The sequence below is a fragment of the Dipteris shenzhenensis genome, chromosome 5 (genome assembly GCF_047967505.1).
Source record: "Dipteris shenzhenensis isolate YYH24624 ecotype China chromosome 5, Dip_SZ_1.0, whole genome shotgun sequence".
NCBI lineage: Eukaryota > Viridiplantae > Streptophyta > Polypodiopsida > Gleicheniales > Dipteridaceae > Dipteris > Dipteris shenzhenensis.
Window position 1 is genome coordinate 54,336,809 of NC_141600.1, and position 26,763 is coordinate 54,363,571.

The 26,763-nt window shown below is 44.4% G+C and overlaps 1 protein-coding gene across 4 annotated transcripts in view; it reads left to right on the plus strand.

Annotated features, from left to right (window-relative positions):
- Positions 1–26,763, plus strand: part of LOC147902207 (uncharacterized) — a 63,352-nt gene extending 36,589 nt beyond the window's left edge. For 2 of the 4 annotated variants that reach the window (XM_087375308.1, XM_087375307.1), the window contains exons 3-5: positions 24,406–24,944; positions 25,103–25,780; positions 26,093–26,763. In XM_087375308.1, coding sequence (XP_087231434.1) covers positions 24,406–24,944; positions 25,103–25,780; positions 26,093–26,264 — 1,389 coding nt within the window. In that variant the 3' untranslated portion in view covers positions 26,265–26,763. The remainder of the gene's footprint in view (positions 1–24,405; positions 24,945–25,102; positions 25,781–26,092) is intronic. The other 2 variants (XM_087375311.1, XM_087375309.1) reach the window with 2 other exon arrangements.

The following is a 26,763-nucleotide window of genomic DNA, read 5'->3' on the forward strand; positions in this document are numbered from 1 at the left end:
GCGGAAACTCCAAAAGTACGGCACTTCAAATCCCTTTCTGTACCAGACGACTACTGCAGACTGAAAACTGGAAATATATGTAATAAAAGGAAAGAGACGCCCCCTGGATATCCTTGAAGTTCGCAAATAACTCCGCCTTATTAGATACACGAGGTGCAATCTTCACCAACTGAACATCTTCAGAACTCTTACTCCAAGTGCTGGCGACAACTCTTTTGAAGCATTTCCATTACCAGGTGTCTTTTCTATGGATATATCTTTTTTTCTTTTTTCAGATTTCTGCCGCTTCTGTTTCGGTTGTTGGAAGTTCTTATCGTCACTTGGGTTGTTGGAAGTTCTTATCGTCACTTGCGTTGTGATGACGACGAGCAGGGAAATGTAGCTCCCTCATGTACCACCTTCACAACCCACGGTGGTACCAATACTCCGTCGCTCGCGATACGTCAAACGATCTTCGAACCAAGAATTCGACGGCGGCTGCGACAGTCCTTCCGTTCAACATGAATAACAAATCTCCCGCTCAGCGCAGCGTCACAACGTCACCACCCGTCCACTATTCGTCGTCACCGACGCTCCACACCTTCCCTTTCGTAAGGCTGATCCTGGGACCTGTGTGCTCTGATCGACAATACTTTCTGCCCTACGTTAATCTGCATCTCCTACTCGTCGATCTCTATCTTGCTGCGCGTCGACTCTCCCTTGCTGCCCGTCGACTCTCCCTTGCTGCGCTCTGATACCAAGTGTTAAACAAATTTCTCTGTTTCCTTAATCTACAGTTCCTGACTGTATTGAACCTGCGCACTAACTCATCACGATCACGGGCGATGGCAATTGTTTATACCTCCCAGCCAATTCTCAAGGACTGCATACGTATTTTCCACACACATATCTACGTTATTTCCCTCATACTTATCCTTGAGACCCACATCTCCCTAGATAGTTCCTGGCCACATGTTTACATTTTAGGCCATTACTTAGATGCACCCTTTTTCACCCCTCTCTTGGAGTTCCTTTTAAAACAATTGCCCCTTGGCAATTTGCACATTTAGATGCACCTAGGCCCTAGCCCTATTAGAACTATCTAGTCAATGCCATTACGCCCTCACCTAGGACCTTGGCAGTTACTTCTCTTGACCATTTAATTACGCACATTAACAATTACAAAAGTTGGTCATCTAAGAGAAAATGCCCACCGATCTATCCGAGGTCATGCTATCTCGACTAGAGCATAACATCGGCCATCCTTCTTCTCTATGTTAGTAGTGACCGCAATATGCTATCTTATCTCGGATTTAGGGATACTCCCTCTGATGAACTGTCATGTAAGAGTGGCATATACTGCCATTACAAGAATGTGCCACATGCACAACAAGACTGGGGTTGCATATGTATATGATTTGCAGAGCTCGGGATAGCAAACCATATCCAAACACAAGACTATCTCAACAGATTTGGCAGACTCAGCCATTTTATTACATGTACATGTATATTCAAGATTATGAGATTAACAAGATATACATGCAATATATGATTTGGTAGAGCTGCAGGTAACCAACTCATATACCATGTACAGATAGTCTGACAGTGACTAGTACACTGATCTAGAAGTCCCACGGCAGATGAAACCCAAAAGAAGAGTAATTTTACTATTCCATAGAGAATTCCAAAGGCTTCGAGAAAACATGATGCAAACCTACAGAAACATGAAACTCCTCCTAGTGAGAGGCTGTTAGAGAACTTCCAGCCCCTAACGCTAAGCTGGAACCTCTTGGCATTAGTCACAATATAGTGGAAAAATGAGAGGCCCTTCGTATGGTTTTTTGCATCAATCTACTGCCACTCCTTGGGTCCCACTGCAAAGTATTTTATGGGGACACCCCCATAAAGCCAACCTCTCTAGGAGCCCAGAGGGATGTCCTCCAGACGGGGGTCTGAATACCAGCCAAAAGCCAAAAGACAATGCGCTCCACGTGATCAAAATCCTTGCCAACTCAAAGTGTGCATCCACGAGGATATCCTCATCCATGGACCTAAATAACTTGCCTTAGAGTGCAAATCAAAGACCAAGGCATCCCCATCTATATCTCGCCGGAGACCTATGACCTAAAGTAGGATGCTTGTCCTTGAAAAAGCTCTCATCCTTCTAATAGGAGCATCTGTCTCTCGTCTATAGGGACCCAGTCCAAGTGTAAGGCTGCATCAATCTACTCAATGCTCCTTTGCTTCCTTTGAGATGACTAAACACCTGAAATTTGATTCATCTTGAAGGTTTGAAAAGCCTTCCAAGAGACCATAGAGAAAGCGGGGCCTCTCTCCCATGTGGATCCTTGCATGTAACTAGAAACGCCTATGGGTTTGCCATGATTATCAAAATCAAATCATTCCACATGATGAGAAGCCTATCAACCTCTTCCTTCCTCTGAAGAGAATTCTTAAAGCAGCCCCAAGCTTTTAGGATGGTAGCCATAAGAGGAGAGGAAGGCATGCTATGATGTGTAGACATAACGATCCACCTAGTCTGTCCATCCAATTGGGTAATGATCCAACACATTCAAGAAAGGAATCTTTCCCAAGCTCATGTCCTAATTGTTTAGTCGCTTTCGTCTTGGAGATGGGTTCTTTGTAGCCTTATAGGCTATTGACCCTCTAAATAGTGAGCTTGCACATGACTATTGTTTTTTGGATGCCACTCCTCATACTCCTCCGCCTTGGATTTATTTTGCATTGCAGTAGGTACACATATTAATTGGAATAAATCCAATGGCTTTTGGATCAGTGAGGAGGACACCCCAAATTGGGGGGATGATTTTAGTTTCACATGGATTGAAAGGGGTGTCTTCGTTAGATATTTGGGCTGTCAGGTAGGTGTGGGCATCTCTCCCTTGCAGCATTTTGCTCCCATGTTGAAGAGCATCACAAGGAAACTTCTCTTTTGGAGTTCAGCGAGACTTTACCTTGCTTCTAGAGTAGTAGTTGTCAAAGAGGTATCGCTGGCCACAATTTGTTTGCTCTTGTTAGTGACACTCTTAAGGACTGCATCACTCAACTCAAATGGCTGATCAAGAATTTTGTATGTAATGGGCTTTAAGGTTCAATAGATACCAGAGCCAAGGTAGCTTGGGAGACTTTGATTCTCCCAAGGCTTGATGGTTCAACAGATGCTAGAGCCAAGGTGGCTTGGGAGACTTTACCGAGGAAGGGGGCCTTCATATGATTGATCCAAAGCTGCAACGCAAGGCTTGCCTTTGCAAGTTGGTGGTCAGGAGACTTATGTTAGGACATGAGCAGCCAGGTGACAGATGATACAGGTCATCAGCTTGGAGAGAGATCCCATATCCCTTGGGCGCTCTGGGCGCGTGGGCCCGCGCGCTCACTCCGGGTTTGGAGGGACGTCTATATTCAACTGAGCCCAGGCGAGCTGGCAGCAGCAGTAGGTTCGGCACGTGGGATCCAGGCTCGGCGAGCGGAGATTGATGCTGCCATCCCTGCAGGTTGGAGGATTCCCGTAGTCACCGGACAGCTCTTCCCGGGAGATGAGAGGTGGCTAGGATAGTTCACTCCATGAGGCATTCCTTTGGTGGTTGCAGGCCTCTTCTCGGATTCCTCGGTACACTTCTTCTCCGTCACTGATGACAGTCGCCTACAGAGTAGAGAGGTCGTGATCGACTCCCAGCTTCCCTGGCAGCGCCTTTGCATTGTAGGGCTGCAAGGGAAGACGTGGCATATAGACCCCCTGATTATGCAGGACCAGGATTGGAGACTCTGGATTTGGGAGGGCCGTTCCTTGACAGAGGTGGAGTGGGATTCAGGAGAGTGGCGTTGGCCACCTTCGGAGACCTCAGAGAACCCTACCCCCTTCTTTTCTTACAGTGCATGCACGGGTCGGCGTGCTCTTGGGGCTCTCCAGCGTGGGCTACCCACACAGGCACATAGGTGGTATGCCCAGGGGATATCCTTGGTCTTTCTTCACACTTTCTGGAAGACTCTTTGGGCTAGCTGGCGTCCGAGGAAGATCTCCTACTTCCTTTGGATGGTGGCACACAAGGGGCTTCCAGTTGGCAGCTGGTTGAGACAGATGGGGCAGGAGGGGCATTGCCAGATGTGTTTTCAGGAGGAGTCGTCCCTGAAGCATTGCCTTTGGAGCTGCTCGCATGCGCAGACGGTTTGGAAGGGAATCATGGGGATCTTAGCGAGGGCCACACCCGAGCTAGGACCGATCACTTGGGGAGCCGTTTGCTGGTGCAGCACTGAGCCGGGACATCACTTGGCCTATGAGTTCTCTAGACAGGATCCCGTCTTTTTCATCACGCAGGCCACCTGGGCATACATGGACAGCTTCCCTTGGCATTTGACAGAGACAGATGCAGGAGCGATGCCTCGGCACCCAGTTTGGGAGATCATAGGGAGCATCGCAGGCTGGCATATCTGGACTTCCAGATGCACACAGACTGTAGGAGCTCAGACTACTTCTACTACCCAGACCCTAGCAGACATCTGGAGCACGATCATTCACACGCTCAAGGGTCAGTGGGATCAGATTCAGGGAGAGTCCCGGGCAGGGAAGGAAAAGAGACGACGTTTCCTTCGCGACTGGGACCACCGGGAGTTGTTCTTCCAGCACTCCACTCAGAGTCTTCAGTGGCATTACTCCCCTCCACCGTGGCTGTTTGTCCACTCTCCGATGATTATGCCCTAAGAGGCTTGTATTTAGCATTTTGACTCCTCGGGCTGAATCCGTTTTGTGATTACAGCCCGCTGGCCTTTAGGCCTTCTTGTACTCTCGCTTTCAAGTAATATAACTAGCACTACTTTTTGCGTATAAAAAAAAAGGTTAGGACATGATCTTGGGAAAGATTCCTTTATTGAATGCGTTGGATCATCACCCAATTGGAAGGGGGCCTTCATATGATTGATCCAAAGTTGCAATGCAAGGCTTGCCTTTGCAAGTTGGTGGTCAGGGGTAGGATAAGGGTAGGTGTAAATGGGAAGATGGAACTTGAGTGATCTCATGGGACATTAATGAAAGGGTATCACCCTTTCATTGTGAATCTCATGTAGCATTCTCTCTACCACATTGCATTCATCCGCCTTCTCTCTCCCACCTTGCATGTAGGTCGAAATAGAAACAAGTACTCCCACGACTGTGCTCTTTCCCATTGGAGGGCCAATTGGCATTCAAATTCTGCATGCATTGCACACATTTGTATTCTCGAAAAGTCTGGTTTTTCACATTCGATATCAGAGCGGTGACAATCCACGACCGGGACGAGAAGAGAGTGAGGGAGCACCGCGTGGAATTGTGGTAGGTGTGACGGCGAGAGCACTCGTGCACAGCGGAGAGAAAGCACGAGGTGACAAAGATGACACGCGGAAGAAAGAAGCAACAATCCGAGAGAGCGAAACAATGAAATCGAACGACGGAACATTCGTCTGGCACGAATTTGCTGAGAACAATATATTCTGCATATTTTGTACATACTTGCAACATCGGGCTGCAAACCAACATCTCCTTCCCTGAAACCTTAAATTCTCGAGGGTCTGAGATAAGGGATTTCTTGGAAAATTTTGCTCTTGAATGGGGAATGGGGTGTCCTAACGGGGTGACCCCCTGTGTGAATGTACCCTTAAAATCCTTAAACCATGAGGAAAAGAGGCCCCTCCGTTCTCCGAAACGGAAAGTCAGATCAAAACAAGATTTTAAGGGGGTGATCCACCCACCAAGTACCCCCTATAACGGTATCTAGAGCTCCAATCCACTCAAAATAAGTAGCCCAAACGAAGTGTACCAGTTTACAGTAGAAATACAAGAAGAAAAGCATAAAAGAGAGGAAAGAAGAGGTCATTTGAAGAGGTTTTTGGACACAAGCGAATCAAGTACCCACCAACTCTACAACACTTGACTTTTGCTGTAAAATAAACCCTTTTTTAAAAGATTACAGCAAGTCATTTTCTCTCTTGTATTACTAAAAGGAAAGAATGGAAGGGGAAGGGAGATATAACAATGAACTTATTCCTTTTTATCCATTATCCGAAGGAGAGGGAGAAAGAACACCTTCACCCCCTCTTGAAGAGGATGGATTAGGTGAGAGTTACACACATCCTGAGTATGATAATACACAAACAGATTTACAGCAGTCTCTCCCTCAAGAACCTCTTGATAGGGAGTTCTCCGTTCATAATAAAAGAAGAAATGAGACCAGCCAAGAACAAGGTGATGAGTTTATGCCTTCAACTCGAAACCCAGCACACATGGATTATAATCCAAGTGCAAGAGGAAGAGAGGAGACTCCTGTTGATAAGCTGATTTCCCAGCTTAGCAATATGATTGAGCAGTCCATTATGACAAGATTAGGGACTCAGAGGACTTTAAACTTTGGGGATGAAGAGTTGAGTGCCCCTTCTAAGAGATCCAAATTCCAACCACGAGAGAGAATCGAGTTCCCCAAATATGATGGGGCAAGGGAGGCTGACAAAATCCTCAATTGGATTCGCCATTTTGAGCTATACTTTGCCCATCAGGACAAGACTGAGTAAGAGAAGCTTACTCTTGCCACATTGCATCTGCAAAAGGATGCTCTAATGTGGTGGTCTTTGTCACAAACAAGAAAAGAGCCTATTCATGAATGGGCTAAGTTTGTGGAGCAACCGAAAGCATGCCACCGAGGCATGAAACATTTTGTTGGGAAAGGTTTATGCAGTTCGATAATGAGAGTAATGCAGATTTTACAGCTAGGTTTTGTAAACTCTCTCTAGAGTTATCCGAAAAGAGTGAGGAAGATAGGAGAAAGAAGTATTTAGCAAAGTAAGGTACAAGGTTGAAATGCTTAACCCGACCACGCTTAAGGACCTCACTAAGCTGGCTGAAATAGCCGAGAGGAAATTGAATCCTCGTAAACCCTTCAATAAGGAGGGTGGGTCAACGTCTAAGACCAACAACATACCCACTTTTAGGAAACCAAACCGGTTTAAGAATAATAAAGGAAAGGGTAAAGCTCTTGTAAGGAATGTGAACATCCAATCACGTTCTGGATGGTTGCCATTTCCTTCTATTACAGACGAAGAGAATAAGAAGTTGATTAAGGAAAATGTTTCAGGTGTAAGAAACATAAGCCAGGGCACGTATGGCATAAGTGTCCCGTTCTCTTGGCTAAAATTGCCAAGACGAATTCAGTAAAAGGGAAAGCCAAGGCATCCAAGCTGGAGGGTGAGGCTTCTACCTTGTCACCCTTGAAATCTATCATCACTATTGAGCCAATAGTGAATGCTGTCCATTCAGCCGATACTTTTGGGCCTCATGATCTTTTTAAGGTGTATGGATTCGTGAATGGACAAAGAATAGTGGTTCTCCTAGAAGATGGATGTGAGTGATAGATTGTTAAAATTACTCCATCTTAAACCAGAACCTATAAAAAACATGTCACTCTCAGGAGCTTTTAGGGGACATAATGAAGAAGACACATCCATAGTATGGAATATTCATTTCCATTTACAAAAATATAGAGATCGAAGGGATTTTCTAGTAGCTCCTTTACAAGACGTTGACATGATTCTACCGTTTACAAAAATATAGAGATCGAAGGGATTTTCTAGTAGCTCCTTTACAAGACATTGACATGATTCTAGGTAAACCATGGCGGTATGATTTTAACCCTGCTAGTCATCCTCATACTCATCATTGTTGCTTTGTACATAAGGATGAAAACATAAGGATCGTAGGGGATCGAGACGTGTATACAATTCCATTGATTACTCCTACCCAAGCGAAAAGATTGGTAAAAAGAGAGACAGATTGTAATCTTGTATATAAACGGGATTCACGAGATCTTTATATCTCAAAAGAAGATCGGGAGAGAAATGAGTTCCTTAGAGCTTATGAGGATCGATTTTCAAGAGATGACTCATTCGAATTGCCTATGGAGAGAGAAGATGATCATGCCATAGACTTAGAGCCAAGAGCTTCTCCTCCATGTAGAGCCCCATATAGGATGAACATGATAGAAATACAGGAGGCAGAAAAACAAATTGAAGATCTATTGCAAAAAGGCATGATTCGACTAAGCAGTTCTCCATTTGGAGCACATGTCTTATTGGTCAAGAAGAAGGATGGATCATATCGTATGTGTATAGATTACCGTGCTTTGAATAAACTTATGATTAAGAACCGGTATCCGATTACAAGAGTGAATGATTTATTGGATATGCTTGAAGATGCTAAAGTTTTTAGCAAATTGGATTTGAACTTTGGTTATCATCAACTTTAGATGAAAGTTGGAGATGAACATAAGACTGCTTTTTGCACTCTCATTGGACATTATGAGTTTTTGGTCATGCCTTTTGGCCTAACTAATGCTCCAGCCACTTTTAGTAGGCTGATGAGAAGGGTTATGCGACCGTAATTGGGAAAATTTGTCATAGTCTTCTTTGATGACATTTTAGTTTTCAGCCAGAGACTGAGGAAGAGCATAAGGATTACCTTGCTAAGGTGATGGAGCTCCTAAGGAAGGATGGATTGTTTCTAAATGTGAGTTTTTCATGACAGAGATAGAGTATTTGGGATACATTGTGTGTGCTGAGGGAATTTGGGTTGACCCTAAAAAGGTCAAGGCCATAATTGACTGGCCAATACCTTAAAATATACATGGGCTGAGATCCTTCCTAGGGATGTGTAGTTATTATCGCAGATTCATTAAGAATTTGGCACGTCTTGCTTCTCCACTAATAGATTTGTTAAAGAATCATTCCTTGTATGATTGGGGAGAGGTTCACCAAGTATCTTTTGAGGAGCTTAAGAGAGCATTGGTCACTGCACTAGTGTTAACACTTCTGGACATGGACAAAGAGTTCTTTGTTGTATGTACGGATGCGAGTGGTACCTCGATTGGGACAGTGTTGATGCAAGGAGGGCATCCCATTGCTTATGAGAGTAGAAAACTTCAAGGGGATGGACAAAGTGAGAATGTCAATCAAACCATAATTACTTTACTTCGAGCTTATGTCCATGACCAACCTAGAAGGTGGCCAGAATTCTTATCCATGTGGAAAATGGAACTTGAGTGATATGAAGGGACATTGATGAAAGGGTATCACCCTTTCATTGTGAATCTCACGTAGCATGCTCTCTACCACATTGCATTCATCCGCCTTCTCTCTCCCATCTTGCATGTAGGCCGAAATAGAAACAAGTACTCTCACGAGGGCGCTCTTCCCCATTGGAGGGCCAATTGGCATTCAAATTCTGCATGCATTGCACACATTTGCATTCTCGAAAAGTCCGATTTTTCACAGGTCATTTATACGTCTTGGCATTCACTTTTGAAAATTAAAGCTTGAAATGCTAGTGTATTCTAGGAGCTTTTGGTATGAAATGTATGTTGTATATGGAATGTTCATATTGTTAAGAGTTCACGCTTAACATCATGTGATCACGTGTACATAGCACCATCATGTGATCATATGTGCATAGCACTAACCCAATAGAGTGCTATAAAGGAAAGGGTCATATCTCCTAACCCTAACCCTAAATGGGTTTGTATATATTCTATATTTTCAACTAAATCTAGTGTATAGTTACTCATTTATGGTGTGCTCTCTAGCTGTGCCCTCTCTCCTCATCTCCACTCTTCTCCTCTCCCCTCTTCATATTTTGTCATGGTATTAGAGCGTGTTTCTGCCTTCCGTTGAGACGCCATCCTTCTTGTGAGAAAAAGATTGAGTGATGGAGAGATTGAGAGATCGAGAGTTCTTTCACTTCCGATGAGTGACAGAATTTCCGTCCATTTGAAAAGTTTCCGTCCATATTTTTGTTCATTGCTTGAGTGCTTATGGTAGTTTCCTGTGAGGGAAAGAGAGACTTATGTTCATGAGATTTTCGTGAATCTCATCCATTTCCGTTCATTGTGATTTGAGAGATTTCTATTGAGAGACCAATTGAGAGAGATTCACTCTGTGAGATTGTGTGAAAGAGAGAGAGATTCAAGTTCATGCCTCTCATTGAGAGATTTGTTTGCTGAATAGAGAGAACTCTCTGTGAGAGAGAATAGAGAGATTGACTTCCTCTGAACAAGCCTCAAACCCAATAGAACTCTGCACCTAAGGAGATCTCGGCTCCTCCAAGTTCACAAGCCTTAACTCTATGTTCAACAAGATCACAGCCACTTCTAAGACTCCCCGCAACGTCCTGCAAGCTCAGCTGCCTCCAACGAAACCTACAAGGGAGCTATTGACCGGCGACAGAGCGCTTCAGCACATGGGCTGCAACGACTCCTCGCAGCGAACAATCAACAACGATTCTAGCACTGCTCCTTTCCGGGACTGCAACGGCCAAGCTACAAACAACGCCTCCTCTGCAGCCTTCTACATCGCATCTCCAAATGACCTGCACACATCTTCAATGCAATCCGCCATCGCAAATCTCACGAGCCTGTCTTCAGCTTCCTATGAGAGCCGACCGGCTTCTACCACTGGCTCATTGACCAGATACGAGAGGGCAATGAAAGCAGCTACATCTTCAATGCCTACTACAACACTTTGCTCCAGTGCTCATGACCACACAGTGAGGCGTCCGACAATGAAGGTCTAGCCATCCGCCAATGTTAGCGACCCTCTATACCAAGCTTTCCTCCATTCCGAGCTCTTGAATAGTCACCGCCATTTACAAGGTCCCTGAGCTTCAAATGTAGCATGCATTGCAAACGCACAGCTCATCAAACGAGCTCTCTACACCGCCATACAGGTGGTATCAACGGGGGGCTCCCAAGCCTTCAAGCAAAGGGTGCTCTAGCGCCTTCGACGAATGACTCCTCCAACAACCTCTCCGCTTCCAGCGTGCTCCAACAACCCACAATAACGGACAAAATCGACATCACCGACGAAATATTTCTGACTGACGGAATCTTCAAGAGATTATCTCTTCAAGGTATGTGGCACCATGCAAACTTGACACGTGGCTATCTTAGTCATCAAGGTTATCCTCATGTCACGTCAACAGCTTCCCGCGTCTGCCACATCAACAAGACAACTTATCTTGCCGTGTCACCTTATCGTGACACGTCAGCATTGTCAGCACATGTGTCACGTCGGTTGTCACATCACCCCTACTAACTCAGCTACCACGTCATTTGTCACGCCATCAATGACACGTCACCTGTCACGTCATTTGCCACGTCAGTATTGCCATGTCATCTGTTGACATCATCATCTGTGCCACCTCAGCAACTGTCCAATTAGCACATTGACCTCTGCAGGCACACACAGTGCTTCACAGTCACTGCATGTGACCATTCCTGCCATCTTAGCATAGGGCTCCATAGGCACACCTCTTGCTAGGCACGGTGCCACATCATTACTGCATGTGACCCATAGTGACACATCATCATTAAGCACCGTTGCACTCCTTTTGCCCCTCCACCTAGATCAAGTCGTATCTCTTGATCCAAGAAGAATTTGAGGGTGCTCCAAAAAGGAAAGTCACTCGATTTTTCGTACTCTACGTGCTCTTGTCACATCATGCACACGTTTCGGCGCAAGTTACACTCACTTTTGAGCCTCACCGACAAATCCACTTCCTATACGCACATCCGTCTCTTCATCGACGCTGACCCAGCACTTAAAAAGAACAAAAGAAAATGAATTATTTGCTATTCTTTCTTCGATCGATGGTTGGTATATATCTAGATCAGAGTAGACTAGATCGTCATAGAGGGGACGCTTTGAATTTTCCTAAGTTGCCAATCTAAGCCGTGCCCGAAATTCCCGACTAGTACCTACTCGGAGTCAGTCCATATGCTCACATACAGTTTCACATCATTACATTACTTGAAACCCGACGTTCATCAGTTCAGTGAGTGATCAACCAGAGTTTTTGCAACAGCAGCGAAACCGGTCATGCTTATGTACTCCGCATAAAAGATTACAACAATCAACTCGTAGCAGCAGGAGAGACTATGAATCCCGTAGAAATGGTTTAAGTAATCCTGAATGGACTAGGAGAGGGATACGAGAATCTAGTTTAGAGTATTGTCATCCAATGGCAAATTTCGACACTGGAAGAACTTCAGTCAGTCTTGCTTGGTGAAGAACTCAAAACTTAGGCAATTCAAGCACGAAAAGGTCATTCTAATGATCAGGCATTCACAGCTTCAGACACAAGCAGAGGCAGATCATTCTAGAGAAGTGATCATCATCAGCAACAAAATCAAAGTCAGCATCAACATCAGCATCAGCATTAGCATCAAACTCAGCAGCATCAGAATCAGCAAAGAGGAAATCATTCCAACCGAGAAAGATTCCAAGGATGAGGAAATGCATCCACCAACGTGTCAATCGAGGCAATTTTCGTGATAGAGGAAATCATCGTGGTGGACATTCTAGTCACAGTCATTTTGCAAATGAACATGGAAATATGTTTCTTGCAAGCAAGAAAATGCAGTAGATTGATACAGTGTATCTAGACTCTGATTTTAATCCCAAAGAAAAATAAAACTATCAAGTCGACCAAGTGGAACAGGATCCTTGGTATATCGACAGCGGTGCATCATCTCACATGACAAATCATCAAGAATGGTATCACAGAGATAAAACCATTAGAAGGTAAAAAAAATGTCATCTATACAACAGATAATACACCGAATCCAGTTCAAGGGATATGTGTTATGCCTATGAATAATTTCACTGGTACGAAAGGATTGGTGAAAGATGTTTCGAAGTTTAGCAAGAACCTTTTTGTCAGTAGGTTAAATGACGGAACACAATTATCGAGTCATCTTCGATGGAGGTGAATGCACTATCAGACACAAATCCAGAAGATGTCAGCTAGTAGCAAAAGGAGTCAAGGAAGGACGCTTATATAGAATGTCAGCTCAACCGCAACAGATGCTACTATCTACAAAATGGCACAAGAGATATGGTCATGTCAACTTTAAGTACTTATTAGATCTTAGGAATCAGAATATGGTAATTGGGATTCCAAAGCTACAGTTTCTTGGAAAAGTTTGCGAAGCATGCTGCTTCGGCAAACAAAAGCGAACCAACTTTGGCAGAAGTACCTCTTGTGCACGAGGTATTCTTGATTTGATTGATACAGATATATGGGGTTATGCCCAGACCCAGAGCATCAATGGTTTACTTTACTACTTGACTTTCATTGACGAATACAGCAGATATTGTTGGGTCTATTTTCTGAAAGAGAAATCTGAAGTGTTTTTTAGATTTCAAGAATTTAAAGCCATGGTAGAAAACCAGACAGGCATAAAGATCAAAGTCATGAGATCAGATAGAGGAGGTGAATACATGTCTTCAGCATTCATGAACTTTTGTAGAAAATCACGGCATTCGAAGACAATTCACTTGTGTAAATACTCCTCAGCAAAATGCAAGAGCTGAAAGAAAGAATGGGACTTTAGTAGACAGTGCTAGAGCAATGCTTAGTGAAAAGTATCTTTTGAATCAGTATTGGACAGAAGTAACAGCTACTGCAAACTATTTGCTTAATCGGCTTCCTACCGAACTGATACAGGGTGTGACTCCTTATGAAGCATTCATTGGATACAAGCCACACATTGGGCATCTCCGCATATTTGGTTGCATAGCATATGCCCACATACATGATGATTATCGCAGGACATTGGATGCGAAGTCACGCAAATGCATCATGGTTGGCTACAGTGAAGAAAGCAAAGCATACAAATTGTATGATCCCATCAACTGCAAGGTCATTATCTCCAGAGATGTAATCTTTGATGAGGAATCAGAATGGAAAATCTCAAATACACATGAGATAGAAGCATCGACTTCAGAGTCATCTATAGAAAAGGTTGATGAAGAAGAGCACGAATTGCCAGCAACACCCCAAGCAGAGCCACAGCAGCTCAGACGGTCTACTAGGGAAAGCAGACCTCCGACCAGATTAACATATGCTCAAAAAGACAAAGCAATTTAGGTGGAAACCACCAACTATGCTCTTATGACTATCATGGCTACAGAAGAGCCAGTGTACTTCGAAGATGCAGTAGACAAGCCAGAATGGCAAATTTGCTATGAATGAAGAAATGGATGCTTTGTATAAGAATAATACTTGGGAATTATGCAATCTTCCACCAAGAAAGAAGGCCATAGCAAACAAATGGGTATACAAAGTGAAGTACAATCCAGATGGCAATATGCAAAAAGACAAAGCCAGACTAGTTGCAAAACGATTTGCATAGCAATATGGTCAAGATTATGATGAGACTTATGCTCCAGTAGCAAAGATGGATTTCATATGGTTCTTGATATCACTAGCGACACTCAGCAGATGGAATGTGTATCAGCTCGATGTCAAGAATGCATTTCTCAATGGTTATCTAGAAGAGGAAGTCTACATGCAACAACCAGTAGGTTATGTTGAATCAGGAAAGGAGAATAAGGTTTGCCATCTCAAGAAAAGTCGTTACGGCTTAAAGCAAGCACCCAGAAGTTGGTATAGCAGAATTGACAAGTATTTTGCTGATCTTGGGTACATGAAATCCAATGCAGATCATACTCTCTATTACAAAGTTCAAGAGGAAGACATTAATATTGCACTTTTGTACGTAGATGATGTGATTGTGACCGAAAGCAAGGATAGCTTCATTAGAAAAGTGAAACAAGACTTATTTGCAGATTTCGACATGAAAGATCTTGGACTTATGCACGATTGTCTTGGAATTGAGTTCTGGAGAGATTCAGATAGCACATTCATGAGTCAGCTTAAGTATGTTGACAGGCTCCTGAAGAAGTTTCATATGGTAGATTGTAAGATTGCAGCCACTCCCATGGAACAGAGTTTGAAACTTACTAAAGATTTAAAAAAGCCTACAGTCAATGACATGTACTACATGCAACTCATCGGATCTCTTATATATCTGACTATTACTCGGCCAGATATTTGTTATGCAGTAAGCTCACTAGCACAGTTTATGGAAAATCCAACACAGTCTCATTGGAATGCAGCCAAAAGAGTCTTAAGGTACATAAGAGGTACAAGACAGTTTGGGATAGAATACAGAGGAAGTTATTCATGGTTGCATGGGATACTGTGAAAGTGACTATGTAGGAGATCATGAGACTAGGAGATTGACACAAGGATATGTATTTTTCCTTGGTCAAGGTTATATCATGGTTGTCAAACAAACAACCAACTGTTTCTTTGTCTTCGACTGAAGCAGAATATAGGGTACTCACTACAGGTGCATGTAAGGCTATATGGCTCAGAAGACTATTGTTAGAAACAGATTACTTTGATGAGTCAAAGCCAACAACAATATAATGTGATAATCAATCGGCTTAAGCATTGGCCAAGAATCCAGTATATCACTCCAGGACAAAGCACATTGATGTCAGAGAGCAGTTCATTAGAGAGTGTTACTTGGTGACATCACACTGCAGCATTGTGATAGCAAAGAAAATGTTGCAGACATCTTTACCAAACCACTCGGTAAAGAGCTATTCGAGAAACACCGACTAGCTCTTGGTTTGACGCAGAGGAAGGACATTCCCATTAAAGGGGTGTGATGGAATGTATTGTTTAGTCCTTCTTCGATTCCCCAGAATTCTTCGATTCCCTTCTACTTAATGATGTTGATCTTGAGGAAAGGTGTTGAGAGTTCACGCTCAACATTATGTGATCACGCGTGCATAGCATCATCATGTGATCATATGTGCATAGCACTAACTCAATAGAGTGCTATAAAGGAAAGGGTTAGATCCCCTAACCCTAACCCTAACCCTAACCCTATCCTTAATCCTAATCCTAACTCTAACCCTAAATGGGTTTGTATATATTCTACATTTTGAACTAAATCTAGTGTATAGTTAGTCATTTGTGGTGTGCTTTCTAGCTGTGCCCTCTCTCCTCATCTCCACTCTTCTCCTCTCCCCTCTTCATATTTTGTTACATATATGCCCCACACCCATCTCAAACCATGGCTAGTATTTGGATAGACACTATTCATAACTAGGAGGACTTTCTTTCTCAGGGAGTAGAGAGGCTGTCCCTTCTTGTCAGATGTCACTACAAGTTTGAGGTGGCACTTTCAGCCTCACCTTGGATTTTTAGTAGGCTAAGAGGACTTGACGACCCTCTCAGGTTTTTCTCATGCACAGGGTGTCCTCTTGCCTCGAGCCTTTACTCTTGGGGATTTTTTCATACTTCACTCTTACCCTTTCTAAACTCCATGCTTTCTTAAAATCTTTACCCATTGAGAGTGCCCTGGGATGTTCGTTCCAGGTTTTGGACACGGTGATGGTCCAGTTTGCAGCCGAGGAAGATATCCTACTTCTTCTGGCTGGCCGCCCACGGAGGCTTGCCCATCAGACTGTGGTTGGAGCAGATGCGAGTGGAGGGGCAATGCCATTGTTGCTTTGATGGTTTCTTGGAGACGATTCCGCACTGCCTTTGGAGCTGTCGCAGAGCAGCGAGGATCTGGATGGGAGCCCTCAAGATCATGACTTGCATGCAGAGTCTTCAGAGGGACTACACCTGGGGGATGGTGGCCTGGTTGACGGAGGGAGGACACGCGTTCCAGATCGATGAGGTCTCCCTAGCTTAGCAGATATAGGGTTAGAGCATACAGAGGATAGCTCTCCATGAGGCAGTCCCTCCTGATAGCCTAGCTCCCCTCATTCCTCGGGAGGACAGTGTTTGGGAGGTGGTAGCTAGTATCACTGCGTGGAACATCTGGGTGGCTTATTGTAGTCTCGTGATGGGTGAGCATTAGGTTCCACCCTTAGCTACCATGGTGGCCATCTGGCAGGATGTCATCTACACCCTACGCTCCACCTGGGAGCGTGGGACTCCAGGATCTAGAGCGACTATTGAGTGGCGTGTTCGTTTCTGCAAGGCTTGCCTGTAGGAGTCTTCTACATCTTCACTCCGCGAGGGATTCACTGGTTGTATAGTCCCCCCACTTGGCTGTTAGCCCTAGTACCAGAGATTCCCTAGGTAGTGAGTTGGGTTTCTCTGAAACAAGCCGGTTTTTCTTTCAGCCTTTTCCCGGTTTTTTCCATACTCAGCACCTTCGGGGCTGCTGTTTTGTATGAAGTCTTTCAAGCATTAATAGAAGGTTCCTTTCTTTGAAAAAATAAAATAAAAAATCTTTACCCATTTTCAACCCTAAAATCTCCTCTGTTTGGAACAGTTACCTTTGACCAAGGGTATGTCAAGTATGAAGGAGGCCCAATGTCAAGTAGTGCAATAGGCGCCTATGTGTTCCTTGATTAAGTGCCTTCATGAAAATGTTTGCTGCATTCGAATTGGTTGCACAATAGATAAGACTGATGTGTGTGCTTTGGACCGCCGTTCCTTGAACAAAGTGGTATTGTAAGTTGTGCTTTGTTTTGTATATTAAATACTACATTCTTTGATGTGGCAATACAGCTCGAATTGTGGCATTCTGGGATGTTTGATTCATCCTAAGAAGAGGTCATGTCCCCCAAGACCCATCTCATCCTTCTTCCCTCACAAATCAAAATGGAAGCTACTACTCTACCTCCAGTAATGAAAGGACTGATATTTCTCACTCCTAGCTGAACTAGGAAATGCAACTTCGTGCAATCATGACGCGATTGCCTAACCTAAAACTCTTGGTCTGAATCATTTGGCAAATCTGAGTCAGGCTAGGCACAAAGTGTCACTCTTGTACTAAGTCTAATGCTGTAATCCTATGTGCCTTTAATGTAGCTGAAAGCCTAGATTCCAACTTTCCAATGATTCTCCCTTCGCTGTGCGGATAATTAACTGAATAACCCAATATTGTTAGAAGTCACTGACCCAATGTGAGCCCTCAAATCAGGAAGACAAGGAGTCTGTTGACTGAGTGGGTTAGGGTTACCTGGATTTGGGACTATGCAGCAGACTGAACCAGTTTGGAGCACTGGCTGCATGGAGGAAACACCCAGGAACTGCGGCGATGGGCAGGAGCAGTCTGTGTGGCAGATGGGCAGGAAAAACAGTAGGTATAGGCCACTGTCAGGGCCTATTTATAGCCCTGGAAGTGGTTTGTGTCGTCTGTGACAATTGACAGCCGCAACAGTTTGTGAAAGTCAGCTGGAACAGACTGAACCAGTCGGTTGTTCCCGCAGATTCAGTTGGCTGTTCCAGGGCTAGTTCCCAGGCTAGGCACAACCAGCCCCCGCAACACCTCCACAAAGGGACACCTCCAAGAAAACTACCACGATAGAAAGGGCCAAAGTCAAATTGCAGCCAGGCATAGAGAAAACGACAGAAGAGAAAAATGTGCAGGACAGTAGATAAACAGTTGGAAGGACGACTGACAACAGAAAAGGACCAAGGGAGAGAGCCTCATGGCTCTAATACCATGTTGAGAAAGAGAGGAGAAGAGAGCTTATGCATAATGAGTGGGATGAGGAAGAAGATGGAGGAGACCACACAATGAGGATAGAGCCAACATGCTATCAGCCTTGTAAAGATAAGGCTCCTAGGTGCTCCACACAATACCCCAAAGGTCCCACCTATAAATAGGCAACCTTGCCCCCACAATCCTATCCAAGCTTACAATCCAATCACACTAAGGATATTATCTCAATGAGTATAGCACTCAGCAAGGCCCTAGCGAGCCCTTGCATCAGCCTATGGTGGCTTGTATGAGATACTATTTTGAGTGTACTTTGTCTCATAGGCCTGTGAGGTCTCCAGAATATGTAAATATACTTTTGTTTCTTTCTCCTCTCACAGCTTGAGAGAGAAGAACTAACTTCTAGGCTTGATGTCCATGGACCTTGTTCGATTGTGGCCGTCTAGATGCCGTGTGATGCAGTTTGTTGTGTTCACATATCAAGATGGGAAAGCATCTACATTCTTCTTTTCCAAATCTTCAATCATACATGGATGTTATTCCTATCATTATGTCAGCTGGCATTATGGCCAACCCATTAATCAACTTCCATAGCTTGCAAGCTACAAACTCACTCTTGACCTTATGGATAGGTGGTATAATCCAAGTTTTGAGCCTCTCTAAACTCTTTAAGAGGTAGGTAGGTTAATTAAGAAGCCATAGAGAATGAATAAATTTCTGTAAACAGTCCCCAAGTGCTATCAAGCTGAAAATAAAGAAATTAAATGCTTGAGAGGTGACCGTATGGTGTCTAATTGCGGGGACACTTCCCGCAACTCCTAGAACTGAGATGACGCTAAAAACCCCACAAGTGTGTCCAATTAAAAATTACAGCAAGTAGAAAGAAAGAACAAACGAAATTTTATTAAAGAGTCTTCAAAAGATTGAAGGGTCTATGAGACCGAAAGAACTTGATACAATGAGGTGAAAGGGTGGAGCATCAAAGTGGGGTCAACACCCAAGATGAATATAACATAGCCATAATCATAGAGACAGCAATATATAAAAATAAGTCTCTTAGCCAAGGTGGAGAGGATGGAAGCTGTGGTGTGGCAGCATGTTGATGATCATCCATAAGCTGGCGGAGGCATCAAGCATAAGAGGGAGCCTGGCGGTGTATGAGGCTACGCCGGCATAAAGCCTGTGATAGAGTGCTGGTGACGGTTGGTATGTGTGGTCCATTGTGGTCTCCTAGCTATGGCCTTGCATCGGACAATTGCGACTGTCACCCCCATCGCCCTCGCCCGTGTCTCCAATTTGCTGAGTGTGGAGGGAAGGTCTCTAAGTTTGATTTGTGCCTCAATCCACTGGTGAGTCTGCTATGTGTCTCTGGGCCGGGGCTGAATTGGTGAAGCACCTGAGATGGCAGGAAAAGGGGACAAAGAGGAGAGGAGAGAGGGAAACGTAGAGAGAGATGAAGTGGAAGAAGGAGAGGAAGGGGTAGAGGGAAAGAAAGAAAGAAAGAAAGTGTATTATTGTCCACTAGAGGCCAAAATGGGCCCATGGGACATCAAGAACTGTGCATACAAGATAGCACAAAATCAACGTGCCCCAAAGAAGAGGCATCGTCGAATATCATCTAAGTGCTACGCAATATAATGCAAGTTTATTAAAGTCTTCGGGAGACCGTGAAGGTCTATGAGACTAAAGATAATTGATACAATGAGCATAACGGTGGTGGTCTCAAAACGGGCCAACCAACCGTTTCTACAAAAAAGAGGTTATGAAGGACTGTGTGTCTAGTCCTGATACAAAAAATATGTGTCTACCTCCAGATGATACAAAAAAGAAGGGGGGGGCACCAAAAATGGGGCAAAGGGGGGAGATACAGTATACATGTGCAGGTGGTGATTGTCAGAGACCAATCATAGAGGGGCCGTCAAATGGGAGGTCGGAAAAAACCCTGCGATAGATGATTGGCCTCTGACGTCACGCGGCCTAGTCGAGCTCGGTCGTCGGGGGCGGCGGGTGGCCCTGTGGATGAGGGCAACGGTAACCCCGGTTGGGCGGGCAGAGAGCAGAGACGAGATGTCATGGACCTGGATGTGTGTGTCTGTTCGCTGGCGCAGCTGTCGTGGCTCTGGCTCTCGCTCACGTCCGCGTCGTCGGCTAGACTGAGAAGAGGTATCGTGTGACTGAAAGAAGTCAGTGATAGGCTGCTGGGTGTCCTCACGCTGTGTGTGCTGCTCGTGTCGCCGTGCTCGGAGAGGTATCTCGGTGGCGAGTCATCTCATGTAAGAAAGCGGCTAGGCATCGTTGATTCGGGAACTGCAGCATGTGTGGGAGGGAGCCGAATCCGTTGCGGAAGAGGTAGTGGTGAAAGAGAGATGAAGGGGAAGAAGGAGAGAGAGTTTGGGATTAGATGTCACCATAAAAAAGGTACATAGGAGGGGTTGGATGGAGACTTATATAGTCCCTTCACATTTTCCATCTAAAGAGCCTCAAGAGTCAAAAGGGCCTCTAACTTGGCCCTTTTTCCCCTTCATTACAGCCATCCCTTCCCATAGAATTTTGCCCTCAAAATTTCACAGCATGGTTGTCCAAGAAGTGCAGCGAATAGCAACTACTAATCAATACGGTAGGAGATAGGGGTGGTCCTGGACAATGCTTTTTGGCTGCCATGAATTTTCATCCTCAGAGAGTCCTTGCCACTTGATAAGATACTCTACATAGGCCTTGTTTCGGAGTACATGGTCTCTGAAACCCACGATGCGCTCCGGAACATAGAGGATGTGGCCCTCTTCACCCATAGGTGGCAACTAACATGGACATGCTGTCCAACATGTGGCAAAGACGCATGGAAAACATCATGGATCTCGGAGATACTGGGTAGCTCCAACTGATGTGCTACCTCTCCATCCGCATATTTCTTCTTCTTGGCTTGGGCATCCTGCATATTCTTTTTTGCCAACTGGAGAAGGGGCATCCATCCTCTCCAAGTCATTCTGTGCTTGCTGATTTTTCACAGCCATGTCAGCAATTGAAGAAGGCATCCTGACCTTGCATCCGTACATCGCCTCAACCGGGCTCATGCAAATGGAGAGATGCTCGGTCTGTTGTGGCAAAATTCAGCAAGTGCCAACCATTTATCCCAAGACTTCTAAGTATAATGACAAAAGTGCCTCAAATATTCCTCCACCCATTTGTTCACCCTTTCCGACTGTCCATCAGTCTCAAGATGGTAAGGAGTGCTAGGTGTGAGTAGAGTACTCACTGCTGTAAATATCTCCTGCCAAAAGTGACCCATAAATTTTGCATCTTTGTCATTGACAATGTCCTGAGGGAAACCATGATGCTTAAAGACATGCTTAATGAATTGCAAGCAACCTGTGATGCTGAATACTGAGTCTTAGTGGGTGTGAAATGGGCATGTTTTGTCATTCTATCCACCACAACAAAGATGTTGTCCCATCTTCTCTCTATAGAAGGCAATCGTGTGATGAAATCCATTGCTATGTGTGTCCATTTGCCCTCTGGAATGAGTAATGGCTGCAAGAGACGTGCGGCGGGTAATTTTCTGTCCACTTTATTCTGTTGGTAAGGCAAGCATTCAGCCACGTATTTAACCACATCTCTCCACATGCCTTCCCAAGTAAAGCTCTGCTTGATTCTTTCATATGTCTTAGTGATACCCGCATGTCCAGCCATGGGAGAGGAGTGCATTTCTTGTAAAACCAACTGGCGGTATTTTGAGTATGGTACTAAATAAATCCTGTCTTGGCACCACATCTGAAATCCGGATGACCCTGACTAGAAGGCTTTTGCAAATCTGAAAATATGGGAGCTGCCTTAGAATTCTGCATATACTCCTCTTGAATGCCATGAATCCACTCTTGATATATGGTAGAGATAGCAGACAAATTGCAAGCCCACATCCTGGACAAGGCATCTGCAACCACATTTTCCTTCCCTTTTTTGTACTCAATGTCAAAATCATAGGATTGGAGTGCAGCCAACCACCACTTCCGCTTATATGGCAAATTTGGCTGGATGAGGAAGAATGTGAGTGTCCTATGATCTATTTTCACCTTAATTTTACTTCGGTACAGATTGTGGTGCTATTTCTTGAAAGCACACAAGATAACCAGCATCTCCTGATCATAAACATGGTAATTGAGTTCTTTGACATCCACAATGAAAGGATGCAAAAAATCAAGGCATACCAAGACAGGTGCATGAGTGAGAGTAAATTTCAGGTCTTCAAAGCTGCGTTGTGCCTCCTTTGACCACCCAAAAGCATCCTTCTTCAAGAGATCAGTAAGAGGAGCTGCCCTCTTGGCAAATTTGCGAATAAAGCGCCTACAGAAAGAAGCAAGACCTAAAAATTCCCTCAACTGGGTGGGATTTAGGACGGGCTTTAACAGATCGTTATTTGTTTGGAGGGATGGAACTCGTCGTTGGTGATCTGGTCTTTTCGTGTCAGGCTCGGCTGTGCTGAGTATCGTCAGCTTGATCCTGCAGTCCACTAATTGGACGAAATAGCCTACGTTAGCTGTTGGTAGAAAGGCTGGAGAGGTTCATAGGAAGATTGGTGGTGAGGTATCCTATCCCCAGGCAATCCAGCATACGCAAACTCCCACCACGCTTGGATGAGCTGATTTGGAAGATGTGACGATGATTCCCTGGTCAGCATTGTTTGGTCACGGTCTTGGTCATAGACTGCTTGCTTGCACGTTGGCACGATGGTATAACTTGACTCGTAGGTTTCCTTTGTTTACTGCAAGGGTACAAGGCCCAAGGAAATTGCTCTGATGCCAATGCAATGAAGGGGGGCGGGGCTGAATTGGTGAAGCACCAGAGATGGGAGGAAAAGGGGGAAAAGAGGAGAGGAGAGAGAGATGAAGGGGAAGAAGGAGAGGAAGGGGTAGAGAGAGAGAGAGAGAGAGAGAGAAGTAGAAGAAGTAGAAGTAGAGTCTATTAACGTCTTGGGGGGGCCAAAAATGACCCATGGGACCCGTCTCAATACAATGTAAAATAGAGTCTCCTCAAGGAGAGGGGTCAGGAGTCTATGAGTTCCTGACGCCAGGTAAAAAGATGAGTGACAAAAGATCCCAATGCTGCGAGAGAGGCAGTAGAGAGAATTGATGTCAGCTGAGCGGAGTCCTCCAGTATCTGCTGGTAGTCCTCCCTGATATGTGCATATTGGGGGCACTGAGAGAGAGAGAGAGAGAGAGAGAGAGAGAGAGTAGGCAGCACGTAGGAGGAAGGAGGAAGCAGTAGATAGGATTAGATGTCACATCAAAAAGGTACATAGTAGGGGGTGGATGGGGACTTATATAGTCCCTCCACGTTTTCCACGTAAAGGGCCTCTAACTTGGCCCTTTTTCCCCTTCATTACAAAAGGGAGGCATCGAGAGGTTGAATAAGTAGGCCACTTAAAGAACGGGTTTTAGATACTTCATGCAAACACAAGATGTTTACTACAAGGTTTGTGAGAGAGAAAGTAGTGTCTCCTTCGCGGTGAAATCGTCACAAAAACCTACAAGGCTCTGATGCCTCATGAGAGATTCACTTGGTACTCTAATGTAGCAGCATACGTGTAAGCCATAAGCCTATTTGTATTCTGAAGCAGAGAACATTGCACGATGATGAAGTCAGAACAGTTAATCACAGAAGCTGCTCACCCAGGATGGTAGTGTACTTCTCCATGGCGGTGCCCTCCAAGCTGAAATTCAGTGTCTTGGTGCTGAAGAACCCCCAATGTAGTCCTGGAGTGGTTTGTTTTAGGGGCAGCTGAGGGGCTATCCATTGGTTGATAGGCCTGGCTGATGGGTTGCCTGGTCAACAATTTAGTCACCAATTAAAGTTTGGGAATATCCTGTGAAAAATCATCTAGTAATTTGTCTATTTAAGCAGCCAGGATGCCTGCAGGGTCTGCTCTTGCTTGTTGTTACAGGTTTGGCATGCTTTCCTTGAAGACCGCTGTTTGTTTTCTACCTGGGAGCAATCACAATATGTGTGAGACAAGCTTCATAGACAAAGTTCAATTCCTTCTTTGAAAGAAAAGGGATCCTGATTTATGTTCATCTTTGTGCAGCGCAAAATGATTCTTGAAAGGCAGCAGTTGCCATACTCCTTTCCACGCCAGGCGCTGGAGCCTGCCAGTGCAGAGTTTATTGCTGCTCTTGCGGCTGGAATTAATTCACACAATATTGTGCAAATTGGTTGTGGCTTATCAACCATAGCACTTGCAGCTGCTGCCCGAGCAACAGGTGGCTGTTTAGTATCTGTACACACAGACAAGGAGAAGCAAGATATTGTTCGGCATCATATGGATTATTTAGGTTTATCAGAGTTTGTGGAGTTTATTGTCAGTGAGCCTAGCAATGTGATAGCAAAAAAAGAAGATATTGACTTTGCCTTTTTAACGGGAGACCCAAGGGAATACATCAAGCTCTTCGATCTTTTGCATCTGAAGAATGGAGCAATTGTTGCAGCGGACAATGCGCTTAGTGAGGCTTGTAATGAATATATTCGGCATGTTCGATCCCAACCTGGTGTTGATTCTTCAACTTTGCCACTTGCAAGAGGCATTGAGGTGACCAAACTGGTGTCCTGGGAAAATTTCAAATCAGGGTAAGTCTCACATGAATGACCAAACAGTAACCACAATATTGCTTTTGTGAGAAAGTATGTGTTAGTGCACTGTCAACTCTAGTTGAAATCTCGATGTGTTCACGTTCTGCATCTTGAATTTGTGATCCAGAGGTTATAAGTTAACATTCATTTTGTAGGAGGATTTGGTACTCCGGCTCAGTTTCCAACAATGGTGGGAATGAAGAGACAAATAATAGCTTACGTGAGCAACCGTCTACATCATCCGTTCTTGAACTGACTTGTTCTGTCCGTCCAGACAGGGTGGGTCAGGCTTTGTCATGGGGTGAGGGGGTGCAACGTGCCCATCATGAACAGTTGGATGCATGTTTGAGGGTAGACAGTTTAAAGGAAGCACAAGCAGCTGATTCAATTCCTGCAAGTCTTGAGGTGACAAGCACGCCTCTAGAAAATGGTGATCCCATTAATGGTGGGCCAGAAGTATCAGAAACTGAACCTCCAGATAACGTATCTCAAAGTGGTCTTGATCAAAATTTCAAAGTTTGTCAGCCTACAGGAGCACAGAAATTCTCCTCGGACTCTAGAGAAGGAAATAATAAGGATACAGAGATTGAGCACATTTCACAACCTTTGGATGATTCGCAATGGAGCTTATCGGTATCCATCTCTGATTTGAATGATACGAAAGCTTTGCAAGTCGTTCAGTCTCCTAGCTCTACTATATCAGAAGAAGCTACAGTTAACTTTGAAGTCCGCTTCCAAAATTTTAGCACTCAAACCGAAGTAACAATAACAGGAACTGATCAGGACATGCTGCTTACAGACATTACTATGGCATTCAATGATATGGGAGTCAGGTAGGTCACTTGTTGCAACTACTGCTGTTTCCTTCTGGCTATATGTTGTGAAAGAGTTCTCATTGTAAAATTGTGGAGGGATAAGTAGCCGCATAAACAAGGATGTGCCAGATAGTTTGTTCTCTGCTTTTCTAGTTATTCGTTATTTCCTTCCATGCAAGTTATTTGAGATAATTCCTGATGGCATTAAGAGATATTTTTATCTGTGCTCATGTAGAATCTGAGTGCTTCTCAAAAGATACTACATGTGTCTTCATGAACATCAGCACTAAGCAACTTTGTGAAGTTTGACATGCTCTTGTGCTGCTGCAGCGTCATGAAGGCAAAGATATCCACTCAAGACAAACTTGTTGAGGATGTATTTTATGTGGTTGCTGCAGCAACCGGGGTCCCTATACATCCTGATCAATGGGATGCTGTTAGGAGTCGAATTTTGCAAAGAATAAGCAAACGAAAAGGTCCAGCTGAGACAGAGAGCGTCTAAGCATTTTCAAAATTGGATTTCATGGTGGATACCAGAGCGTTCTCTGTTTGGCAATGTTGATAGTGAGTTTGTTCCTATAAAGGAGCTATTCGGAGTGTCTCTCACTCAGCAATATTGCACCCTTGGCTACAAAGTTTCGATAGCTGTCAATGATATTGCTGATGATATCATATCGCCGATGATATGCGTTCACTTCATTGTATAAAGCACTGCAAAGTTTTTTATTTTTTGTATGGTTTATCCGACCTACAAAGATGAAGTTCTCAGCTTTGAACAGTTAGGCTTGTATTAAAAAACTGGTGACTGACTTGCTATTGGTCTAGAGCATGTGCTCCGCGTACTATAATCACATGATTTCTGGCTTCTACTTGAATAGCTTGTGACCCTAAGCGATGGGTGGATCACTCATGTGCCCCAAATGCCAAAAATCTTGTCTTTGGGTTTGGGATTGATTTTGTATGTGTCTGAGAAGAGAGAGAGAGAGAGAGAGAGATTTCAC